Source organism: Puma concolor, chromosome A2 (assembly GCF_028749965.1).
Source record: "Puma concolor isolate L17-30 chromosome A2, mPumCon1.1.hap2, whole genome shotgun sequence".
Lineage (NCBI taxonomy): Eukaryota > Metazoa > Chordata > Mammalia > Carnivora > Felidae > Puma > Puma concolor.
Window position 1 is genome coordinate 89184237 of NC_141668.1, and position 25832 is coordinate 89210068.

Consider the following 25832-nt stretch of genomic DNA (forward strand, 5'->3'; position numbering starts at 1 on the left):
TGGTTTTAAATATTTCATAATTTCTTCCTTATTCAGGGAATATTTAGAAGCAGGATTTTTGGTTCCCAAATGTATGGGGGTTTTAAAGCTGTATTTAGTTATTGGTTGCTAATTATATTGCACTGTGTGAAAAAAATAATTGAATTTTTAGAGTTTGTGATCAGTTTCAACATGATCAATTCTCACCATTGTTCCCTATGTGCTTGCAAATAATTTATATTTTCTCTGAGTTGGGTGCAAGGGTCTACATATATTTTATTAGATTAAATGGGTAATTGTGTTAGTTAAATCTTTTATAGATTTACTTATTTTTTTTTTTTTTTTTGCCTGATAGAGTAAGCAGTTTCAGAGAGATGTGTTCTTGCATAATGCCTTTAAATCATGTTAGTTCCCAAAGACAACACAATTTGGTTCTAGGAAAAAGCGGTCTCTTCAGCTAATTAAGGTGAAGGGGCAGTCACCAAGTAAAGATCTAATAAAAAATTCCTTGTGAGGTATCACATATTAATAAAATGGGACTTTAAGATTTAATTCCCCTTGTAGGGTTCTCAGAAAAGTCTTAGAATAATGAAATCTTTTCCATTTTATTTTAATTCTTGGAAAAAAGAAAAGTGAGCCTTGAAAGGAAAAGAGATACAAAAGAGAAGGGGCAAATACAGAGGGGAAAAAGAAGTAGCAGTAAGTCAGGAAGTAGGTTACTTACATACACCACTGAAAAGATCCCACTGTACCGCTTTGTTTTAACTCCAAACAGGTATTTTAACATGGAGGTGAAGACGTGCACAGCAGCCGCGGTGGTAAACCCACGGACCAGGGGCTCCGTAAGATATATGGCCACAAATCCAAACCTACAGACACCTAGGCAAAACTTTTTTTTTTTTTTTAATGACAAAGAAACAAATAAATCATGTGATAGATCAGGAAGTTAAAACCAACAGAAAACATACACAAGTTCTTTCTGGACCATTTTCTAACACTGCAACCTTGCATCTGTAGCAGTTAAGTGGTTCGCAAATCAGTGGTTATGCAGAAAACAAGGGAAGGTTTGCAGTGGCTTGCAGCCCCATAGAGCAGAGGGCACACTCATATTTTCCCTGCTCTTCAGAACTGGCGGCATGTTTGGTCAAGGTCACCTCCTGCTCCTTTCAAGCATATAAGAGATTACTAATTACTAATCAGTCCTGCTTTAAACTTTTCTTGCTTTTTGGAATCTTTAAAGTATGCAACTGAAGCTTGCTAGTTCCTAATATATACCACCTTAAGGAAGGCATGCAGGGGAGTGGTGTTCCTGAACGCTTGGAACCCTGATCTCAGGACCTTGGCTGGCTGACCTTGCCCACCACGTAGACCAGCCACAAGGGCTCAAAAGGTATCTATCAAATGAACAAATGACAGCCCATTTCTCTATCAGTGAATACTACCTGGATGATTCCTGAAAGTAAGGTCACGGACATGGCGACTTTCACTCTCAAGGCATCTCTTGCTTCCGTACCATTGGTTGCATTTACCCCTCCTGGAATAACTATATCATCTGGTACTAATCGAACAGCCACACCACCAATCATCAGGCTAATAACAGCGAATGGACCTGAAAATGATGAAGCATTAGAGAAATCATGCTGAGCATATCTCACATGGCTGTGGCCGGTACGCAAGGAGACACAGGTGAGGTCACTAACTCATCACTGACATAAAACTGCCCTGCTCTCCTTAAGCCTCTGCTCCTGGTTTATGAGTAAGCTGTGTATGTACAGATCGTATTCTCTAAACATGACCACGATGATATCTTCCATCCCATGGACTCTTCTAGAACCTGGACATTTGCCCATTAAGAGGTAGGCTAATTCCTCTCTCCTTGAATCTGGATGGACTTGTGACATGCTAGTTGCGAAAAGAATGCGGCCAAATGATACTGTGTGGCTTCTGAGGCCAGGGAACATGCGGTGATGCAGTGATGCAGCTGACGGCTGTAATAGTTGCGCGTGCTGGGGCCCTGAGTGTGCGAGAGCTCAATTAGGAAACCACATGGAGAGAAGCTTCCGCTCTGAATCTGCACCACAGACTCTGAGCCAGAACTGCCCAGATGAGCACTTCCCAAGTCTTGACTTATGGGAACCGTGCAAGATAATGAAACCAGTATTTTAAGCTGCTAAATTCGGGGTGGTGTGGGGGCTATTTTTTACCTGGCACCAGCCACTGAAAACATCGTGTATGTGTTGCTGGTGGCAGCCTCATGCAGCAACAACACTTAACAAAATCTGTATAAATCTTATCCTAAATATACTGGGAAAAATCATGTACAATCCAGAGCCTAAAATAGGATGAAAATGCAATATGTGCATAGAAATTGGGAACATGCAATGCCACTAATAAACAAAAAGAAAAATCAGATACAAGCAAATTGTATTATGAGCTAAAGATCTCACAAATTTCAACAATTTGCTCTTTTTACACAAGAAAATTGCCTTTTTCCTTTACGCCAAGATCGTAAGAAAGCTATTAGTTCTAGAAATCTGGAGGGGGGGGGCAGTGTATTCTTCTAAGGCAGTATGCAGTAACAAAAGTTATTATTAAGCAGAGGTTCTGGTAACAAACACACTATTTCTTTGGCACACTGCAGAGCTCGGAGATCCAAACAGAACGGTACTAAAATAGCAACGCTAAGCTCTTACCTATGGATACATGTCTGGAGGTTCCAAAAAAACAATACATGATAACAGGATAAAATGAAGAGTACAGGCCAAACACCGGAGGCACGGCAGCCAGCATTGCAAAGGCTAACCCTGTGGGATTAAAACCAAACAGAAATGGAGAGATCATTAGAAATCAGAGGGCTATAGGCACTTTTCTCTCCGTTGTGTATGATGAAGAGGTGAAAGCCATGTTAACTTAAGCAGATGTGTCTTCACCTGTCCATCATTCCATCCCAATCCTCCTCCTGGGCTGAGACAATTTTCCTCGTCATCTCTTTGGCAGGGGGTGGATCTTTTCTGTTTTGTTCTTTCCCAATCCAGATGAGGGCAGATAGTCTTACTTGACCGGTATAGCTATAATCTGTGTTGATGGCCAAATGCTGGCTGCTTCTCTAATGGGGTGTTTTTGTGTTTTCTGGGGGGGGGGGGGAATCCCTTTTCAATAAGGAACTCCCAGCTTCCAGTTCTTACACCTTTTCCAGGTTCTCTCTGCTGCCATATGCTCCTCTGTAGGCAGTCGTCTCGGGCAGGTACCTTCCAAATGAGCCAAGCCAGGTGACCTTCCGGGGCACCCACTTATCCAATGGGAAGGCCTGACACCTGTACCCCAAGAAACTTTGGAAGTGCAGGCCATGACCACCGGTTCTCCATGCTGCCTACATGGGAGGTTTATGCCTTTACCTGTAGATTTTGTTTTCTTGCAATAATTAGCAACAACCCCCCAAAACTCGAGGGGACATGTGTCCCGTGCTCTGAGTGGTTCTCTTGCAGTCCCTCCTTCCTCGACTTTCAGTGGAGGAGAAACAGATAGTGCTTTCACCTCTCCCTAGAAAATTCTCATTCCAAACAGATTATCATAATACCTGGTCCCCTCATATATCCTATTGAAGTGACGCACTAAAGAGACAGTTTGGTGTCATTCACTCACAGTTTGGCATAGATGGTCTGGTATTCAGAATGTGGAGACAATAAACACCCTTTGTTCTCAGCTCAGGGACCTTACCCAAACATCCTGGACAACTAGAAAATTCACTTTATGCATTGTCATGTTGTGGAGAAAAAATTTTAGCAAGAGACGAGTTGGGGAAGCATCCCTCCTCCACATGTAACAATATGGTCATTTTAATGTTGTCTTTTTTAAAAAACCAAATTTCTGTGTTCTAATTTTTATTTCAAAAGAACACATGTCCATAGTTTAAAAACCCAAGCAGTACTAAATGGCTCTGAAGAAAAGTCGAGTCTCTTCTGTCTTGCCTCCAGGTTCTGCTACCCAGAGGTACTCGCTTCCAAGTTGCTTAGCTGTTTTTCTTTTTGCCTTTCTTTTTTTTTAAACATTTATTTTTGAAAGAGAGAGACAGAGTGTGAGTGGTGGAGGGGCAGAGAGAGGCACACACAGAATCTAAAGTAGGTTCCAGGCTCTGAGCTGTCAGCATAGAGCCCAGCATGGGGCTTGAATTCACGAACCACGAGATGATGACCTGAGCCAAAGTTGGACGCTTAACTGCCTGAGCCACCCAGGTGCCCCAAGCTGTTTTTCTACCATTAATCTCATCTCTCTAAATCAGCAGGTCTTAACTGAGAGGATTTTCCCCCCAAGGGACATCTGGCAATGTCAGGAGACATTTTTTTTTATTATCATGACTGACTGAGGGTGGGGGGCTGCTACCAGTATGGTGCGGGGTTGAGAAACCTTACTGTAAATCATGTGTTGGCATTGTTGTGGTTTGTTTTATTTATTTATTTAAAAAAAATTTTTTTTTCGACGTTTATTTATTTTCTTTGGGACAGAGAGAGACAGAGCATGAACGGGGGAGGGGCAGAGAGAGAGGGAGACACAGAATCGGAAACAGGCTCCAGGCTCTGAGCCATCAGCCCAGAGCGTGACGCGGGGCTTGAACTCACAGACCGCGAGATCGTGACCTGGCTGAAGTCGGACGCTTAACCGACTGCGCCACCCAGGCGCCCCTGTGGTTTTAATTTTAGAAAGAGCAACAGTGAGAGAGGGAGGGGCAGAGGGAGAAGAAACAGAGTCCCAAGCAGGCTCCACGCTCAGCATGAAGCCCAATGTGGGGCTTGATCCCACAACTCTGGGATCATGACCTGAGCCGAAACCAAGAGTTGGACGCGCGACTGAGCCACCCAGGCACTCCATGTTATTCTTCATTTATCAGCTTCAGATGTAAACTGTAGGCTTTCTGTTCTGTTTTTTCAGCCTCTTTGTTATATCACTATTATGTGAATTTTTTTCCTTTTTAAAAAGTTTTGAGATCTTCTATTTATTCCAGTCTTCTGATATTTTATTATGGTGTGTCTAATTTTATTTTTTATTTATTCTGCTGGGTACTGGGTGGTTTCTCTCAGTCAGAAAACTCATGTACTTCAACTTTGAAAATACTCTTTGATAGTCTCTTATGTTTAACTTCTTCTTTCTGGAACTGCCAGTAGATGATGGAATACCAGGCCTGATCCCCTGGTGTTCTTGTCTTTCTTACTGCTCACGTATTCATAGTTTACTTCTATTTCCAGGAGATTTCCTCTAACTTCCAGCTCTTGACTATTTTATTCTAGTTATGTTGTTAATTTCTATGAGCTCTTTGTTGTTCTCTGAAGACCCTTTCTAAAATCACATCCTGTTCTTATCTCATGGATTCGATCTGTTTTTACACCTTGCTGAGGATATTACAGAACAAATGTTTTATTTTGCCTTCTCCACTAATTATGTACCCAATGGTCTTCTTTCTGTTTGTTTTCTTCCTTGAAGCCTCATGTGCATTGGCCAGTTCATTTATTGATGGGCTTTACTGTGCCATTGGATGAACCATAGGCATCTTGGTTGGGGAATGCCCAATTGTCACTATCTCTGGGGGCAGCTCATCATTTACTTTGGGCTGCAAGATCTTGGAGGCTCTTCTGAGGTGCACAGGGCAAGGAAGAGCCCTCACTAGCGCACAGCTCAGTGTGTAGACTTAATTCCCCCTGACCATCTTTCATGGTTTTCACCCTTCCAACCACAGCATGGTGCCGGTGTGGGCACCTGGGTCTCTATGTGTCTGCTAATTATTATACAGACTTTCAACCCATCCTCTTGCTTCTAGCCATCTGCCTCTCACCTTAGACAATACTCAGCGCTGCCAATTTCCCAACGTTCTACAAGGCACACACCGAAATACCAGCTTCTTCCACTGATAATTCCGTTGTCCCTTGTCCATCACTAGCCATCTTTTTTTTCCTGCTCCACAGTGTCTCCTCTCCCATTTTCTTTGTCCTTGCTAGTTTACACCATTTCCCTCTCCTTTACAATCGTTTTAGAGGGACTTTATTTATTTAATGTTTATTCATTTTGAGAGAGAGGGAGAGAGAGAGAGAGAGAGGGAGGGAGGGAAGGAGGGAAGGAGGGAGGGAGGGAGGGAGTGAGGGAGAGAGGGAGAGAGAGAGAGGGAGGGAGGGAAGGAGGGAGGGGGAGGGAGAGACAAAATCCCAATCTGTCAGCACAGAGTCCATCATGGGGCTCGATCTCAGGAACCACGAAATCATGACCTGAGCCCAGCTCTACAGTCAGATGCTTAACTGACTGAGCCATCTGGGCGCTCCCAGAGGGACTTTAAATAAATTAGAGATAAATAAATGAATCAATTAATTCAATGCTTAACAAAATCCTTTTACTAATAATGTATCAACCACAAGCAATTAACTTAGTATCTCTTGGATTTCTATCTGTGCTACATTTTGTTTTTCATATTTATCCATCTTCATTGACTAGTGATGGGCAGAAAAATATCTTTTCCATACAAAGTTGTTTGTGGGATGACTTACACCTCTTAGTGTTTGACCTACTGGATAATTCCTTGTTTTGAAATTATTTCTTCCTTTCTGCAATACCACAGTCTCCTGGTTCTCCTTTCTCCTTTCCAGATGCTTTTTCAGTCTCTTTTGCTGGTTCCTCCTTCTTTATTTGGTTTTCAATATTGGACAAAACTTGATCTTGGCTCCCTCCTCTTTTGTTCCACATTCTCTTCTTGGGTGGCCTTGTCTACTGCCATGGTTTAAATGTTCCCCATATGTCAAAGATCCCCAGACTGACATCTGAGCCCACACCTCTCTTTTGAGCCCGTATTTTAAATATTAACATGCACTGTCCATGTCTCTATCTCCCAAGTGTTTCAAATTTAACATGTTCAAACTCACCCTTCAAATCCATTCCTCCTGCAGCCTTTATTATGTCTGCAATTGGCACCTCCAGCCCTCAGATGCTGGAACCAGAAATCTCAGACATTCTTGACCATCCTTCTTCCTCACTGTCCTCACATCCAATCTAACTCTTCAGCCCAGAAACCTTAGAGTAATTCTTGACATGCCTTGTTTCCCTATTCTCCCCCAAATAATCCAACAGCCCATCTGGCTGAATTTTACCACAAAATATAGCACATATATTTATAATTCTTTCCATTTTTATAGCCACCACCCTAGATCAAAATGGAAGAAGGGTAAGAGGTCAAAGATAAATTTCTGGCACAATCCTGAGGATTTCTCCAAAGTGTTAGTTTACATGGGTTCATTGCATCACTTCCTGTGGCCTTATCTGTCCAAATTGACCAAAGGTCAGTTTCACTTGTTTAAAATGCTGCTGAGCCCCTGGATGTTCCCCTCCCTGCTCCCACCTCTGCCTTTGAACCCGTCCCCTTCTCTGTCTTTGGGGTGCTGGTGCCAAAATGGATGAGAAAAAATGTCCTAAAACTGGTTTAAGGCTTTTGCTTAAAAGATTTGGTAAACCAATCACTTGGAAAATTAAAAATTCAGCTGAATGATCATTAGGGGAAGTGATTTTTTTTCTTTTGACCAGTTGATCATTTGCTAATTAATTTTTGTGAAACTGAAGAAGGGAATAGATTCTTGGCAACTGACCTAGAAGCTGTTCAAGCCTTTATCACCTTTTGCCTACAATGAGTCACTATCACCTCTATTGGTCTCCCTACTTTCCTTCTGATGCTCCTCTCACCAACCAAATCCACCCCCCCCAAAGCAGTCTCAGTGATCTCTTAGAAAGAAACCCCAAGTGAAAGCATGGTGATAGCTTTCAGTGCCCTCAGAGTGAAATCCAAAAAGTGGCCAACAAGGATCTGTAGATCTGCCGCTGCTCACCTCGCTGGCCACCGTCCCCTAGCCCACCACACCCCTAGCAAGCTGGTTTTCAGTTGCTTCTTCAAATACTCCATTCTTTTCCTAAATGTCTTCACACATACTATCCCTTCTGCCTCAAATGCACTTCCTCTCATTCTTTACCTGCCTCCCAAGTATCCTTCAGGACCCAGCTCAACTCTCTCTCTCTTAAAGAACTTTTTGTGATTTAGCTACTCAAGTTAGGTTCCCCTATTATTCTCTTCCAGCACTCTGTATTTTCCTTCAGAGTGTTTAACATCATTTGTAATTAAAAAATAATATGCGCTTTTAATTTTTTTTTAATTTTAATTTTAGAGACAGAAAGAACACGAGCAGGGAGAGGGGCAAAGGGAGAGAGAGAAAATCCTAAGCAGGCTCCATGCTGATGCAGGGCTCGATCCCATGACCCTGGGATCATGACCTGAGCCGAAATTAAAAGTCGGACACTCAAATGACTGAGCCACTCAAGCACCCCCCAAATTTTTATGTGCTTTTATGTGTTTGATGTCTTTCTGCCTGATCAAATGGTTAGTTCATAAGGAAAAGGAGGGTCAGGCAGATGCTTGATAAACATGTGAATAGATGAATAAATGAGCATTTTCTGAAATTCTTATATCACGTATAAAATCACACAAATGTAGAGGAACTCAGTCTATCCCAGTCCCTTGTAATTAGAATATGGATTTATAGGTCAAGAACCTTAAAAAAGAAAACCCCAACAACGTGTTCAATGAATAACTGATTAACCTAGCAAGAAGTAGGCCATGTGCAGTCAGTTCCGAAAGGTCCTGATCTGCAAAGTAGTATCACTACATTCTCTATGTAATAACTACTATCTCTGGGCTTTTAAAGGGTTAATTATTTCTGAAAAAATCCTTTATTTTATTATTGTTTTTAATGTTTATTCCTTTCTGAGAGAAAGAGACCATGAGCGGTGGGGAGGGACAGCGAGAAAGGAGTACAGAGGATCCAAAGTGGGCTTTGCACTGATAGCGGTGACAGCGATACGCGGGGCCTAACACAAACTGTGAGACCATGACCCGAGGTGAAGCTGGACACTCAACTGACTGAGCCATCCAGGTGCCCCCGAGAAATTCCTTTAGAATGATATGATAAAAGTATGAATTTGCAATCATAATGAAATTAAACAGAAAACGGGTCAACAATTGTTTGAAGAGATAACAGCAAGGGAAACAACAAAAAGAAATAAATATACCTACTGACCTTGAGGAAGCTGAAGTACCCCTGTGCTTATGCCTGAGACCAAGTCACCCAACACATACTCTTTGAATTTGTACGCGGGCAACCACTTAGTTATGGGCAGGAACATATAAATGATATTTCGTATCTTCTTAGGAGTACATCTGGGAGGACCAAAAAAAAAAAAAAAAGACGAACATTTCCACCAAATTCACACCACGGTGTCTTCCCTTCCTCATATTCTGGCGCAATAAGGACAAATTCACATTTGGTGCTAAGAACGACCTTGCCACTTGGGGGAGATCAGAAACAACAAGAGCTTCTTGCAACCTTTTTTTTTTTTTTTTTAATGGAAACATCTGAATTGGCTCCATGATAATGCTCTACAACTTACCATGAGAAATAAGAAAAACTTAGTTTTGAAATAATGGGGATACCCTGGAAGCTATTATTTTAATAGATGACATCCTAAATGTACTTTCTGTGTTGGTGTAAATCAAAGTAGGGGAATTACTTACTGCTTCGGTCAATTTTTGAAGGTGGAGCCATTGACCAGCAGGCCCACCCATTTAGTTCCCCCCTTCCTTATAAAATGAAGGACATTTATGTGTTATGAGCTTTATGAATATGTATTTGAAGTGCTTTAGTATCTTGATTAGGAAAACTCAAAACACCATTTGTCACTGGAGTATAGTAGTGGATTCTGTGTCTGGTTGTCTTGATTAGGTGGATAAAACAAAGGCTTTGCATTTAGTCCCTATGTAGTTCAATTAATTTTGATACATGAATATGCTCTGGGCCACGGTCAGCCCTTTTCCCACTCTATGTCCATCATCAAAGACATCACTGAATAAGAGCATGGACAGATGAGTTCCCTCACTCTGGCAGCCCCAAGTCCTCCTGGTGACAAGGAAGCAATTTATTCCATTCAAAGGACAATGTACTCTTACAGCACGCACGGTACTTTATATAATAATGTCTTTAGTGGTCAAAGCATCTGATTATTAGGTTTAGGAAGATACTGGAAGCAAATGTGGGGCAACTGTGGCAAGAGTCATGAGTTTGAGTGAAACAGATTAGATGCCACACTCTTTGTTTAGAACATTAAGGTATTAACAATAGCTATGCTTATATACTGCTTGCCACGTGCCTTGCACTTCACATATCTTAATGGATTTTAATCCCCAGTAACTCTAATGTAAGTCCTATTATTATCCCCATTTTACAGAGCAGGAAACTGAAGCACACAGCTGGTAGGTGGTTGGGACTAGGATTAAAACTTGGAGAGTCTGACTCCAGGGTATACATTTTAAACCTCTCCTGATGGTCATACTTAGAGCGGAGGGTCTCTGTGAAGCTAACATGAACACAGAGCACAGAGGTGTGGTCCCAAGGGTCTAGAATGGTTTGGTTTTGAAGCTTGGGAGCTATTGAGAGGCACACATGTCAGGCACACATGTATTACTGTTCCCAGGCCTGCAACATGGCTGTGAAAGCGTCTCCAAAACAAAGAGTCATAGGATGCTGTCTTTGACAGCCTAGGTTGGGACTTAGATTCAGGATGTTGCCAAATGGAGAAATCAGAGTGGAAAAAAAGAGAGTCTGGAACATTCCTGAGAAACGAAGGCAAAAGGCGGATGTGTGGAAGGTGCTGGAGTATGGGAAAGCCGGGTGTTTAAATAAACCATTAAACAGATGCAAGCATAATCAGAATTTAACAAATAGGGTGAAATACATAATGAAGCCCGGGTTCAATCAAATACTATCCCTGAATGAACCATGTGGACAGTTCTGCAAATCCTGAGTGCTCACTTTTTGTTTTTTCTCCACTGCACCAGATTTTCTTTATACATTTGACCTTGCTTCTCTCATAATGACAGAATAAAGGAAAAAGTTAAAACACAACATACGTGAATGCCTGTTTCAGCTTATCCCCGATGGAATCTGAAATCTTGTCCTTCTTGTGAAGTCTTTCCTGGAGGACCAGATGGCTGAAGATAGGCCTTTCCACATAGTACTTCTGGCTTGCTGCAAGGATTTCATTTTCTTCAGCATGATCCATAGTACTCTGAAATTATTCATCAACAGCAGGAGACAAGCATTTCCTGAGTGTCCCTAAAGGAGAAAATAGTCTATTTCAGATGCCACAATCCTACTGATTGTGTTCCTAAGCATCTCTTCCTCGTGGGATTGTAAATTCTTCTGACGACTTCATCTTTGGACAACCCAGAGCACCTAACACATGGATGAGTACCTAGCAACCGCAAATAAATGAAGTTAAAATCACTATGAAAACATATGAGACTTATTTCCTCCCAAGGCAATAACTGGTAATGTGTGTACTTCTAGCAAAAGCTCGCATTAAATTCAGTGGCTAAATACTTCAGTTGGCTCTCAGCCCATATGAGGGGGATAGTGACACATTTACATGTCAAGGAAACAGAAAAAGGGGCAAGATCAGTCCTTAAATTGAACCCAAGTTTCTTGAAGGCATATTATTTTCCTCTCCAATTCTGTACTCACATTTGATTACTCCTTAAATTATCCTATGCTTCAGAACTGAAGCTTATACATCTCCATGAGGGAAATTCCTGTGAAAAGTTACAAGTTCAAAACATCAGTGCAATGGTATAATACTCACACATGATTATGTTGTCATGTGTGAGACAATTACGATGGTTGATTTATATATATATAAAAAACCCAATATATTTGTGTGCATGGAAACGTGTGCAAGGATGTCCACTGCAGCTTTATGATATTGAAAAATTGGAAAAAAATGCAAATGTCTACCGGTATGCAGTAAAAAATAAATTTTGGTATAGTCATATATTCAATGCTATAAAGCAGTTTTAAAAAGTGAAATCTAGGGGCGCCTGGGTGGCTTGGTCGGTTAAGCGTCCAACTTCGGCTCAGGTCACGATCTCACGGTCCGTGAGTTCGAGCCCCGCGTCGGGCTCTGTGTTGACAGCTCAGAGCCTGGAGCCTGTTTCAGATTCTGTGTCTCCCTCTCTCTCTGCCCCTCCCCTGTTCATGCTCTGTCTCTCTCTGTCTCAAAAATAAATAAACGTTAAAAAAAAAAAGTGAAATCTATTTGTGTCATCATCAATAAATCTCAAAAACTTAATTTTCAATAAAAATGCAAGGCACAGATAGATACCTCAGGGGTACAATAATATAAACAAAATTTTAAGAAGTATAAAGCGAGGCGCCTGGGTGGCTCAGTCGGTTAAGGGTCTGACCTCAGCTCAGGTCATGATCTCACAGTCTGTGGCTCGAGCCCCACGTCGGGCTCTGTGCTGACAGCTCAGAGCCTGGAGCCTGTTTCGGATTCTATGTCTCCCTCTCTCTCTGACCCTCCCCCGTTCATGCTCTGTCTCTCTCTGTCTAAAAAATAAATAAAAACGTTAAAGAAAATTAAAAAAAATAGAAAGTATAAAGCAATACTATATGCTGTTTATGGACACATGTATGTAGAAAATGTATAAAACCATGAATGACAATGATAAACACTAAGATCAGGATGGTGTTTCCTTTGGAGAGAAGGGGAGTCAGACTCAGAAGAGACAGAACTTTAACTGTATCTATAATGTTTTAGTTTGTAAAAAGAATTGGTGCAAATAGAGCAAAACATTTAGATTTGATTAAGTCTTGCAACATGTAAATGGGTGTTTGTTACATGATTCTTTGTATTTGTCTATATATTTCAATTGTACACCTTATAATGGAAAATTAAGTGAACAACAAAACAACGGAAGCCAATGTTCCCAACTGAAGGAAGTTAACAGCAGAGGAGACGGGAGTTGGCATGAATTAACAGTCAGGTGTCTATGTGATAACAACAGGAGAGTGGGGCAATTACTGACATGGATCAATACAATTCCTGCATGATGCAAAGTTTTTCACCAAACTGAAATTACAATTCACACTGAACTCAGGTTCATGTGATCACCCACAAAATATCATCCAAAAACAAATGCCTGTGTCCAAGGAGGTTAAAAATTCCAGAGTCTAGAATAAAAAGGAAATCTAACAGCAAATGCAACCAAGTACCAATAAGGATGACATGAACAGATTAGTCTGGAGAAAGAGGATTTTGCAGCAGAATCTGACAAATAAAGATCATATGTTTTTTGCTTTGGGCTAGCAAGGCTGGTTGGCCATCTAATTTTTTATGGCGGCTCTAGGAACTCATAATATCCCAGAACGACTGGGCTGATGTGTATGAGTGGAGTCTGACCTAGATCAGTGCAACCATTCTGCCTTCCACCTGCCCCAACTCCTCCAGAACATGACAGGACAGTTTGTAGAACCATCTGGAATTTACACAACCCACTGCGCTGCTTTAAGCCTTTGTGCCCCTGCAGAGTTCCATTCACTCTGGAAAATGCTGTTTTCTCCCCCTCACTCTCTTCTCTTTTTCCCTAAACCCTAATAATTGTAGCTTTCAAAAGCCTCGTTTTGTCCTCTGCTTGTCTGAAGTTTCCCCTAAGACTGGGTCAATACTCACTACTTTGTGTAATTTTCCACTTTTCTCCCACTGATTATAATTATTGGTCTCTTCTAGATTGTAATTCCCAAGACCATACCTTGAAAGTCAAGGGTCTAGCTCAGTCCCTGTCTTAGCAGGTGTTCAGTATTTGATGAATGAGGAAGATCTTTGGATTGGTGTTCATGACTGTTGATAATATAGGTCATGCTTCCTGTTATTTCATATTATAGAAGATGAAGCCTGCTTTAAAATGTATTATTTTTATTATTATTTTTTCTGTACACCTCCTCCTTGGTCATCTTCTCTCCTATTTCAGAAAGGTTATATCTTCCTTCATAGAGCCACTCAAAGAGAAAAAGACCAGGTAGATCTGAGGGAGGTATAATAAGAATCAGGCTCTCTTTTTCTCCCTATTGCAAAAACCCAGTTTTACCATTGATTTTACTGTTCCCCCAAATCAATTTGCCCAGATGTCAATGGGATGAACTGTGATGATCGTGTCTAAGGCTGTTGCATCATGTACACTTAGTGGGACCAAACGTAGCCACTCACCACAAGGGTCTGGGGAAGGCTGAAAGTATTGATGTCAGGGCCTCCCTCTGAATCTCCTGAGTTAGGATTTCCAGGGGTGGGCCCTGGACAATGGGCATTCAGTATGTGTGAGAGTGGTCATGCCTTCCTGTACTCACGTGTGATGGCCTTCTCTGAGACTTCAGAGAAACGGAATAGGCTTACACTGAAACACAGAAGATGAAATAAAATATTTCTAAAATATTAGATCTTCTTATCCCTATTCTCCAAAGTCCTTTGGCTATCCCTGACAGGATTCCTCATTTACACCCATTACTCTGAAGGCCATTTGTTAATGCCTCATTTCTCCTGGTCCTGGAATCTCAAAATTCCTTCTACTTTATCAACCAGGGCAATTACGGTATGTTTTAAAAGCTCCCCAGGAGACTCAGATGATTGGGTAGGTGGGTATTTGACATATGAAAAAATATTGGCTTTCAACTCTGCCTAAACTCAAAATCTCCTCAGGTGCTTTTAAAACAGACAAGAAATCCTGGGCTTTATACAAGACCAATTAGAGCAGAGCCTCTAGGAAGGGGGCTGAGGCATTAAAAAAAAAAAAAAAAGCATCCTTAGATTATTTTAATGAGTAAAGAACCACTGGTTTAAAATCTGAGAGGGACAGAGAAATACATATGAAAAAGACATAAGAAAACCACAAAGAAATATTTGGACACAAAAGCCAATTATACACTTTAAGGACTATGCATTAATAATTAATAATGAATCAGTGATATAATTAACGCCAGATGAAATGTTTTCAGAAGTAATCTTTATCATACTATGTATGCTATGCCTTAATATCCAACATAACATAATAAATATAACATGATATAATATAATATACTTACTGAAAAGTGTACCAAATAATTTTGGAGATGAGTTTGAAATATTAGGACATGATGTAGCAGGAAAAATACTTCCTTGAATTTGCCATTTTCAGTTAGGGAATTGGTTCTCAGCCCTGACTGCTCACTGGAATCACGTGGGCGGCTATTGATGTCTGATCTGACTCTACCACCAGGCATTCTGATTTAATTGGTCTGGGAGGCAGGCAGGGACTGAGGATTTAAAAAGCTCTCCAGGTGACTCTAATGCACAGCTGAAGTTCAAAACCACCAACTTATGGCATGGCAATAGACATACACACACCCAAACAAAAAAGGAAAAAACTGAACAAGGTGTACATAAATTGTGTGCAAGACATTCTATTACTGTCTTTGCTCATGGGTGTCTTTGAAATATTCAATAAAAAATTACAAAACAAAAAAATATCTTGCTTAGGTTTTTCTATTCTTCTGTTCTCAAAATAAGAGGGAGTTTTGTGTAGGCAGGCCGTGAAACACCTGCTAAACTTCATGCAAATGCAGTCTTATTTGTTATAAGCATTTCATTCAGGGTTTAAATTAGGAGGAAATCTCGAAGGAAGTTAGATCTCAAAACATTAGATGGATTTAGGAAAGCATTAGGGTATGACTCTCTATAGTTTACCAAATAAAAGATAAGATATCTAGTTAAATTTCAATGTCAAGCAAGAAACAAAATTTTTTAGTGTATGTTCCAAATATTGCATAGAGCATACTTATATTACATTTTTATTTTTTATGTCAACTTTGACTGGGTATCTTTTATTTTCTTTGCTAAATGTAGCAACTGTAACACTCTGTAGGTTAGGAAGAGACAGAGACAAGAGGGGATTCTCAAGTATTTTTGAGGTGTTAGGACCCTGGCTAGAGTGCAGGTCTCCTAGCGATATCTGGCAGTTTTTTCTTACCTGGGAAAGGAAAGGAGTGCCGGGAAGGGTAAGGACAGGAGAAGAGGGTATTATAAAGAGAGGCTGTCCTTTTGGGGAACTTTTAATGCTCATCAATAACGATTAAATAATTAAAGCCATGAAGGCTATCGATAGCCCCCTTATCAGAAGAAGAGTGGCAAAGAAACCAAGGAACCAGCATGAGCAGATCAAATGACCAGACCCTTATCTGACAGATAATGAGCTTCCAGTGTGCTGACTGCAATATAAATCACCAAGCTGTAAAACTACCCAAACCCTTACATGAGAAAAGTCACTTCTAAGATGGTCTAAAGAGGGTGCCTGGGTGGCTCAGTCGGTTAAGCGTCCAACTTCGGCTCAGGTCATGATCTCACAGTCTGTGGGTTTGAGCCCCACGTTGGGCTCTGTGCTGACAGCTCAGAGCCTGGAGCCTGCTTCTGATTCTGTGTCTCCTTCTCTCTCTCTACCCCTCCCCTGCTAATGCTCTGTCTCTCTCTCTCTGTCAAGAATAAATAAACATTAAAAAAATTAAAAAAAAATAAGATGGTCTAAAGGGACAAACCTTCTGGTAGGTCCTCCAACAAAAATACTCACTGCAGAAAAGCAAAATGACTTAGGGGTTCAAATCCCATTTTCCACAACTGTGAAAGAAGGGATTTAAAAATAGTTTTGAACATCTTTCATCATAGATTTCTAGATCTGAAAGTAATCTTGAAGATGATCCAATTTAACTCCTTCCTTTTGTAGGTGAGAAAACAGACCCATCCATACTCACGTTGGGGTAACCTCTCCAAAACCTCTCTCAAAACACAAACCTTGTTTCCTGTTCAAAGTCGTCACCAAATTTAAAAGGCACAGATGTTTATGATACAAACTATAACAACATGCAGCCCTAGTTCTGCATTTCGAGCGTCTGAGCCATTCAATACTGTTATGACAGGACCAACTAGATCAGGAGTTTCCACACTTGGAAGTATGTCTGAATCACCTAGGGAGCTTGAAACCACAGACTTCTAGGTCCTTTAGAGACTGTGCTTTAGCAATTCTGGAATGTGTATTGTTTCGAACTCATGGAGGGAGATTGGTGAACTCGGTGGGAAACTAGACTGTAAGCAGAAACCCAACACTGTTGATTTCCGTTCATTGATGGCTACTTAGGGCTCAAAAATGCTTGTTAAATGAATATAGAAAAACAATTTGCCTCTCTGAGTCTTAGTGTCCTCATCCTTAAATAATATTTCCAGCGACAACATTCTGAGAACTGTATTTGGCAAGTTTGTTCCAAATGCCAATCAAATCTCTGGATTTAGCTAGAATGGATTCAGTTGTCTGAAACTAAGATAACCCCCCACTCCACCCCTCCCCCACACCAGCTCAGTAGTGCTTTTCTTTAAGTGTGAAAGTGAATGAGTATTCTTCACTGTGGATTGGAGGCATAAGAGAGACAGTCTCAGGGTATCCATCTATTCAAAGTAATCAACTTACATAACTCTAACTATATAATTAATGACATAATCTATGACATAATGACATAATAGTTCTAATGCTTATAGTTGCCCTTTTCATTCCAAGTATGCAACCACATACCCAAACTCACCATATCTTTCAACATAATTTCTCTATGGGCATCAGCATGAATAACCAACAAAAATAAATGTTACTTATTATGAAAAATTTCTATACTTCCCAGGGCATAAACTTTTCTATAATGGACATAGCATATAAAAAAGACTTTGTGACTTACAGTCCAGAAGAAAAATGTTCACTTATGACTTGATCAGACTTTTCCTGAAAGCGATTTGAAAAAGTTGCTTCCTTTTCTCTATACTTCCGGGACCAGTATATAATATCTGCTTTTCCTCCTTAACAATCATTGACTAACTGCAGTGGCCAGCATGTAAGGAGAGCCAAAGACCCTAAAATCTATGCAAGCTGGTCCTGAATGTAGACTATGAGCTCTGTGAGGCCAGGACCACTGTCTCTGAAACATGTAGCATATACCCCAGGATGCAGCAAGCTCCCAGACGTTTGTTGACTGCTCTCCGGTGTACTTGAGTGGTGGGGGCCAAAGTCGCCAGAGTACTTAGCTTGGGGCTCTGCCCCTCCTTTTCCTCTTCTTTTATTTTTACCCACTCCTCTTAAATTCCTCTGTCAAAAGATTATTAGATTTCTATCCAGAGACGCAGCATCTGGTAGGCTTTGGATTCAGAAGGACTGTGTTTGGAGGCTGGAAGTGGCACTTAGCTGTGTGTTTTTTTGGGAGGGAGGTACATAAGTTTTCTGTGCCTTCATTTGCTTATCTGTAAATGGCAGGTAGGAGGACAAGCTGTGGAGTCACACAGACCACTGTTCCAGTTCTGATTCTGCCATTATGATAGAACACCTGGCACGTTATCTGACTTCTCTAAGTCGAGTGACCATATGTCCTGGCTTATGCTTATTGTCCCAGAGTAATTATTACTTCCAAAAGTGTCCTGGGTTGGAAAATAAATTCTGTTTCCTTCAGATTCTTCAGCTATAACATTGAAAGAATAAAACTTCAATAGAGATCTGAGAGGAATAAATTAGAAAATGTTTCTAAAGCACTTATCATGGTGCCTGGCGTATAGTAAGTGTTCAATAAGTATGACTACTATTATTTTATCTTATTTGAGAGATGCTGAGAGAGAGCATGCGCGCATGCATGGGGGAGGATCAGAGGGACAAAGACAGAATCTTAAGCAGGCTCCATGCTCAGCATAGCGTCCAACGCAATGCCACAACCCCAGGGATCACGACCTGAGCCAAAATCAAGAGTCAGTTGCTCAACCAAACGAGCCACCCAGGTGCCCCAAGTACGACTGTTATGATGACTACTGTGGACAGGGTACCTAATTTCCTTCAATTTTAGGTTACTTATTTGTAAATGGGGATAATGATTTTCCTCTATTTTTACTTATTGAATCACTAATCTAGTCACATGGCTCAAAAAGTCATGTATTAAAAAAATTGAAGTGCTGTCTCACTTCCATTGCTCAGAAGCAACCACAGTGTCTAGTTTCCTGTGTCTTTCCAGAAATATCTTACACAGGCAGACATGAAAAACAGTCTTCTCATGATCGGTAGCATGCTTAACGCTGTTTCACACCTAGCTTTTTCCACTAACAACATCTCTTAGTGATCTTTCTCTATCAGTATATAATAGCTTCCTCACTGTTTTGTTTTAGGGAGAACACAAGCGCATGTGTGGGTGAGGGGGCAGAGGTAGAGGGAGGGAGGGAGAGAGGGGGGAGGGAGGGAGAGAGGGGGGGGGAGAGAGAAAGGGAGAGAGGGAGGGAGAGAGAGAAAGAGTGAGGGAGGGAGAGAGAGAAAGAGGGAGAGAGGGAGGGAGGGAGGGAGAGAATGAATCTTGAGGGTGGAGTCTGACGCAGAACTCAATCCCACAACCCTGGGATCACGACCTCAGCAGAAACGAAGGAAATCAAGAGTTTGATGCTCAACCAACTAAGCCACCCAGGTGTCCCTTTATTTTGTTATTTGAACAGCTGCATAACATGCCATTATATGGATATTGTATCATTTGTCCAGCCAATCCTAACAGTGATGCACTAAGGATTAATGTAAGAATTATAAAGCACTTAGAATAAGGTATTCAGAAGATACTTATTACCTTTTTAATCAATGTTACACTTATTTCCTTTTACCAGCTCCATTTCTCAATGCCTTGAGTCTCCATCTATTCATTCATTATGATTCTACGGTCTACCTCCATGTTTGGCTGTCATATCCAAGTTGGCTACTCTTAGAGATCAATAAGCTATGGTACATGCCCTCAGGAACCTTGTCATCTAATGTCTCTGCAGCATTTTATATCCTTTTAAGAATTTCCTACAGGTGGGTAGAAGCATATGAAATGATAGAGCATATAGGGGAACACAAAGTTCTGGGAATGGGAGCAAGAGATTGTCGGCAAGGAAATATCAACATTTAGGAAATGAGAACAATTTAATTTTGTGTTTTTTTTCCTTATTATAAAATGTAGGAGCACAGTGGAAATTGGGAAATTTTCCATTTTTCTCATGAATAGTACATATTAAATGTATATCATAAATGCATATATTTGTACATGTATAATGTATATTTACATGGCTGGATATGGTCTTAATAGTTTTGCATTAAAATTTTTATACTTAACATGATGATCATAAACATTTTGCCAGGTCAATAAACTTCAGAAGCATAATTTCTAACGGCTACATAATATTTTCTAATACATGCAATGATTTAGTTAACAGTCTTCCTTATTATTAGATGCTTTGGTTACTCCCAAATTTTGGCTATTACAAGTGAGATTTTGTCTTTGATCTGTGTGAGTTTGTGTGTGATGGTAATAAAAAAAGTTCACCTTTAAACAATGTTAATACTCATTTTAAGTACTGGGTAACTTACAAAGTGAGTATATAAAAACCACTAGTTGACTTAAAATAACACAAATGGTAGACATTTATGTCAGCCTCTTATTTATACACAGAAATAGCTGGGCATGACTATAGCAGTTAACACTGAGACTGTGAGGTTAAAAAATTACAGCATCCACATGAGGTAAGAATTATCCACCTTTTTCAGATGATGTATTTGGGATTCTGATGAAGTAAGAAGAGCCAGGATGGGATTCATTCAGGTCTCCTGATTTCAGAAACCATGCACTTACGCAATGCTGCCTCATTGACTGTTAGATTAATCATGCCAAAATGTTTATCTAATTTTACCTAAAATATACTAACTATAGGCATGCATTCCCACTTGTGATTTGCTGCATATGAAGCCTGGTGGTTTTAACCACATAAAAAGCAAGAGTAGGGTCAAGGAAGGCTTCAGAGAGGAGACTGGATTTGAAGCAGCTCTTGAATAATGGGTAGAAGGCAAAAGCAAGGGCAGGTGATTCTGCACAGAGAAGTGAAAGGTAAAAATTTAACACAGAATGTTCACAGAAATTGTATTCTGAGTGGTTACGGAAGATGAAACTGGAGAGGTTAATAAGAACCAGGTGTTACAGAACCGCAAAGGGCAGGCTCTAGGCTCCATTAGGAGTCCACATCCTCTGGTTATTGAACTCTATTCCCATCCTACTTTATTCGATATAGAAATACTGATCAAAACCACTCTGCCATGGAAAAATTATTCAATTCCATTAAACAACCGAATCCTCTCTAGCACGAAACTGCTGTGACTCCATAAATTGATAAACTGTAAGATTTATTTTCCAACTGAGACACCTGAAAGATCCTTAATACTCACAAGAATCTTCTTTGGAGTAAAAAAGCTCAGTAATTCCAACTGGTGCTTAGGTTTGAGCCACAGGTATTTTAATTTAAAAGAAGTTCTGAACTTTAAGTAACAATGGAAGAAGAATCTACTGGTTTACCAGGCAGATTCTTCCATTTGTTTGGTGATACTCCCTTAGGGTTGTTAGGAGGTTTTTAAAATAGTGAGCTCATATTAAATGGGGGAAGGCCTACTTCTTTACGCCTGAGGCCATGTCTTCTTTCCAGGTTTGAATGTACAACCCCATGCCTACACCCAGGGGTCTATATCCCACAGAGACTCTCCGATGGGTTGTGCTGAGTATGAGCCTGCACTTACTGCTGTTTTAAAACATTTTTCTCTGGAGCACCTGGTGGCTCAGTCAGTTAAATGTCTGACTCTTGGTTTTGGCTCAGGTCATGATCTCACAGTTTGTGAGTTCGAGCCCTGCATCGGGCTCCATGTGGAGCCTCCTTGGGATTCTCTCTCTCTGCCCCTCTCCTGCCTGCTTTCACACTCTTGTGCTCTCTCAAAAATAAATAAGTAAACTTACAACAATTTTTAAAAATTAAAACATTTTTATGTATTCCTCTGGTAGTCTTTAAGTTTACTGTTTAAACATTTAATTGTGTTTTACCCTTTATTTTTGTGTTTGTACTGAAGGGAGGTCTGTATGAGTCAGTTTAGTCCTTCATGTTGCTAGAAGTCCATTATAACTATGCGAAAATTGTTCATTACTGGTTCTATCTATTAAATGGAATTACCTAGTTCTTCTTAAAGTTATTCTTCTTGGAGCTCACTACCTGACCTAATCTGTATTAATTTCTTTCTAAGCCTGGTACACATTGGCCAGCCTAGTATTTATTTTAATTGCACTTAGGGAGTTACACTCTTTCCTATTCCACATTTTCCTTCTTCTCACTTTTTACTCTCATTTTGATGGAGCACATCCTTAGGTAATTGATTCAGATAGTGTACTTGGAAGTAAAAAGCCTGAGTCTTTGAATGTCTGAAAATGTCTTCATATCATCCTCATACTTAACTGATAATTTCCTTGGCAAGAGAACTTAAAGTCCAAAATCATTTTCCCTCATTTTAAAGGCATTGCTTCATTACATTCTAGTATCCTGTTCACTGATGAGAAGCTTTATGTCAATCTTAAGTGACTTCATGTTTCTTTTTAGAAAGTTTTAGGAGCCTTTCTATATCCTTGACTCTGAAATTTTATGATTGTATGTTTGTATAGATATTTTTTTCCATTCACTTGATGGATCCTTTTTATCTCATACTTTTCCTCAACTCAGGAATTTTTTCCTGGTATTTGTCAATTTCTTTCCCTCCATTTTTGTTTTTGTTTTTTTTTTCTTTCTAGAGCTCCAATAGACTGATATTGTACTTACTGGACTGTTCCTCTATGTTTTTTCTTCTTTTCTAGCATTTGTATTCCGTATTCTTTGACATTTGGTTGTGCATTTTGTGCACTGTTTCTTAAACTTTTTAATTTTTAATGTTTTTTATTTATTTTTGAGAAAGAGAGAGAGCATGAGTGCTGGAGGGTCAGAGAGAGAGAGAAACACACAGAATCCTAAGCAGGTTCCAGGCTCTGAGCTGTCCGCACAGAGTCCGACACGGAGCTCGAACCCACAGACCAGAAGATCATGATCTGAGCCAAAGTTGGACGCTCAACCGAGCCACCCAGGCACCTCTTAAACATTTTTTTTTAATTCCAGTATAGTTAACATACAGTGTTATTAGGTTTCTTAAGCTTTATCTATTAGTCCTTCTAATAAGTTTTTTTTTATAATCATTTAAAAAATTTTTGAGATCTTTGTCTGTTTTCTGATTGCTCCCTCTTAAAAGAATTCTGTTTTTGTTATACGGACACAATATCTTTTTAATCACTCTGAGGGTACTCAGATTTTTAAAAAGCTATTTTATTTTTTTATTTTTTTATATTAAAAACATTTTTTTTTTCAACGTTTATTTATTTTTGGGACAGAGAGAGACAGAGCATGAACGGGGGAGGGGCAGAGAGAGAGGGAGACACAGAATCGGAAACAGGCTCCAGGCTCTGAGCCATCAGCCCAGAGCCCGACGCGGGGCTCGAACTCCCGGACCGCGAGATCGTGACCTGGCTGAAGTCGGATGCTTAACCGACTGCGCCATCCAGGCGCCCCTAAAAAGCTATTTTAAATGAATGATCTCACCCCTGGCATTAATAACTTTTTTTTTTTTAATCCTCCTTCGTATGTGAGGTTATTCTTAGTTTTACATTTACGTTTATATTTGTAAATTAAAGACTTGATTGACTTTCCTGGGTTTGATCCATCATCACATATCCAGTGCTTCCAGCACAGGACCATTCCCTGAACAAAATGGTGATTAGGAGCCTTTGTGTACCACAGTCGGCTTTATTCACTGCTCACCTGACTTTAGGGTGAGGAGGTAAGAGCTGGCCTGCAGGCTAAGGCCCATCTTTCCAAGTGCTAGGAAGAGAAAGGATTTATCTATAACACTAAACTCATATTAGAAGCACAGGCTCATTTTAACGAATGCATAAGAATTTCCATTCATCTCCTGCAATAAGGCCCCCTGCTGCTGCCTGCTGTGTCCTTATTGACCCCATGCCCTGAGCTCTTTCCCAAAAGGTCACTCTTGTTCCCATGGTGGTTCTAGCAGTGATCCTTAGTTCTGTTTCATCGATCACCTGCCTCCAAACATCTATCTCATTCTCTTCAGAGTTCTTCCTATTCTTTGTACAATTTTACAGCCTTTTTTTTTCATTTTGCAAAATGAGCAGATGTGTGTTAAATTTTCTCAATCAGACTTTTTTTTTTTTTTTTTTTTTTGAGAGACAGAGGGAGAGAGAATCTTAAGCAGGCTCCATTCTCAGACCAGTGCAGGGCACGATCCCACGACCCTGGGATCATGACCTAAGCTAAAATCAAGAGTTGGACGTGTAACTGACTGAGCCACCCAGCCACCTCCAATCAAACACATTTTTTAATATAAAATGCATAGACATATGGAGAAGGATTTATTTATTTTTTTTTTAATTTTTTTTTCAACATTTATTTATTTTTGGGACAGAGAGAGACAGAGCATGAACGGGGGAGGGGCAGAGAGAGAGGGAGACACAGAATCGGAAACAGGCTCCAGGCTCTGAGCCATCAGCCCAGAGCCTGACGCGGGGCTTGAACTCACGGACCGTGAGATCGTGACCTGGCTGAAGTCGGACGCTTAACCGACTGCGCCACCCAGGCGCCCAGGATTTAAAAGTATTTACCACAAAACTGTAAATAGAGATTATGTTCAAATGGTGAAATTGTGGGTAATTTTATTTTTATCTGTACCTTCTAGGAAAAATACTACACACTATTAAATTTTAACATAAAATGCATAGATACATGGTACACACATATGTACACAGTACACACTATTGTTTTTGTAGCAAATGTCATAAAAGCTAGTTCTAAGTGCTCATAATGGGAGTAAAGGCGACTTTCTGTTATCAGAGAAGGCATCTTGCAAACACAGGAGACCTTTGGCATTTAAAGGAAAAGTGACAGTCATGTTCAGAGACCGCTAAGAACCCTAGGTTTGAAAATACCACTAATTGAGAGATAGATGTGGATACGTTGCTTGACTGATACAAGCTATCAGGTTTGTTTTTATTACATGCTTCACATTTTCTCCACCGTCAGTTAAACATACCAGGCCCCCTACAGATGTGCTCCCCATTGATAGCTGAAACCAAAACTGCCAGGAGTCTGCTGTGGGAATCACACACGAGGGGTCAGGTAGGTCATGGCAATGACTGAAACGAACCAGGTGAGGCTGTGCCGATCTAGAGAGCACGTGCCGACCCAAAGTGGTCAGCCCTTACTCAGCTCTTGCTGAAGACTGGCTTCCAGTAAAAAATTTTCTTTATATTTAGGTTCAAATCACATACAGTTTGAGCCGTATGGCTTAATGAGTTCTACCATGCACTTCAGACTAATATGAATAGAACCTTTTTATTTAACATATATATATATATATATAAATTTATTTATTTTGAGAGAGCAAGCGAGTGAGCAAGCTCACGAGCAGGGGAGGGGCAGAGAGAGAGAGGGAGAGAGAGAATCCCAATCAGCCTCCGCACTATCAGCAGAGAGTCCGATGTGGGGCCCAAACCCATGAACTGTGAGATCATACCTGAGCCAAAACCAAGAGTCAGATGCTCAACCGATTGAGCCACCCAGGCGCCCCAGTAATATATATGCATTTTTAGTTTTATTTATTTATTTTGAGAGACAGAAAGTGCATAAGCAAGGAAGGGCAGAGAGAGAAGGAAAGAGAGAGAGAGAAAAAAAAACCCAAGCAGGCTCCGTACTCGCAGTGAGGAGCCGATGCAGGGCTTGAACTCATGACCTGAGCTAAACCAAGCATCAGACACTTAACTGACTGAGCCACCCATACTCCCCATGAATAGAACCTTTTCGTCATCCAGAAATTTTCCTCACACTCCTACCTAGTCAATCCCTGCGATACTTGTGAAATCACCACAGATTAGTTTGGCCTATTTTCCAACTCCATATAAATAGAATATCCAATTTTTAAGAGAACTTGAAACTACATCTTAACAAAGCTTTATCAAGTTTTAAATGTTAGAAAGCCAACA

The 25832-nt window shown here is 40.4% G+C and overlaps 1 protein-coding gene across 2 annotated transcripts in view; it reads right to left on the bottom strand.

Moving 5' to 3' along the window:
* The window catches only part of SLC26A5 (solute carrier family 26 member 5), a 31040-nt gene extending 19398 nt beyond the window's left edge, over positions 1–11642 (bottom strand). Inside the window, exons 1-6 of one of the 2 annotated variants that reach the window (XM_086696878.1) lie at positions 11574–11642; positions 10961–11165; positions 9075–9214; positions 2673–2783; positions 1422–1588; positions 704–868 (exon numbers count right to left, since the gene is read on the bottom strand). In XM_086696878.1, coding sequence (XP_086553004.1) covers positions 704–868; positions 1422–1588; positions 2673–2783; positions 9075–9214; positions 10961–11112 — 735 coding nt within the window. In that variant the 5' untranslated portion in view covers positions 11113–11165; positions 11574–11642. Of the gene's footprint in view, positions 1–703; positions 869–1421; positions 1589–2672; positions 2784–9074; positions 9215–10960; positions 11213–11573 lie in introns of those variants that run through there. The other variant, XM_025929688.2, reaches the window with a different exon arrangement.
* Between the last annotated feature and the right edge of the window lie 14190 nt (positions 11643–25832).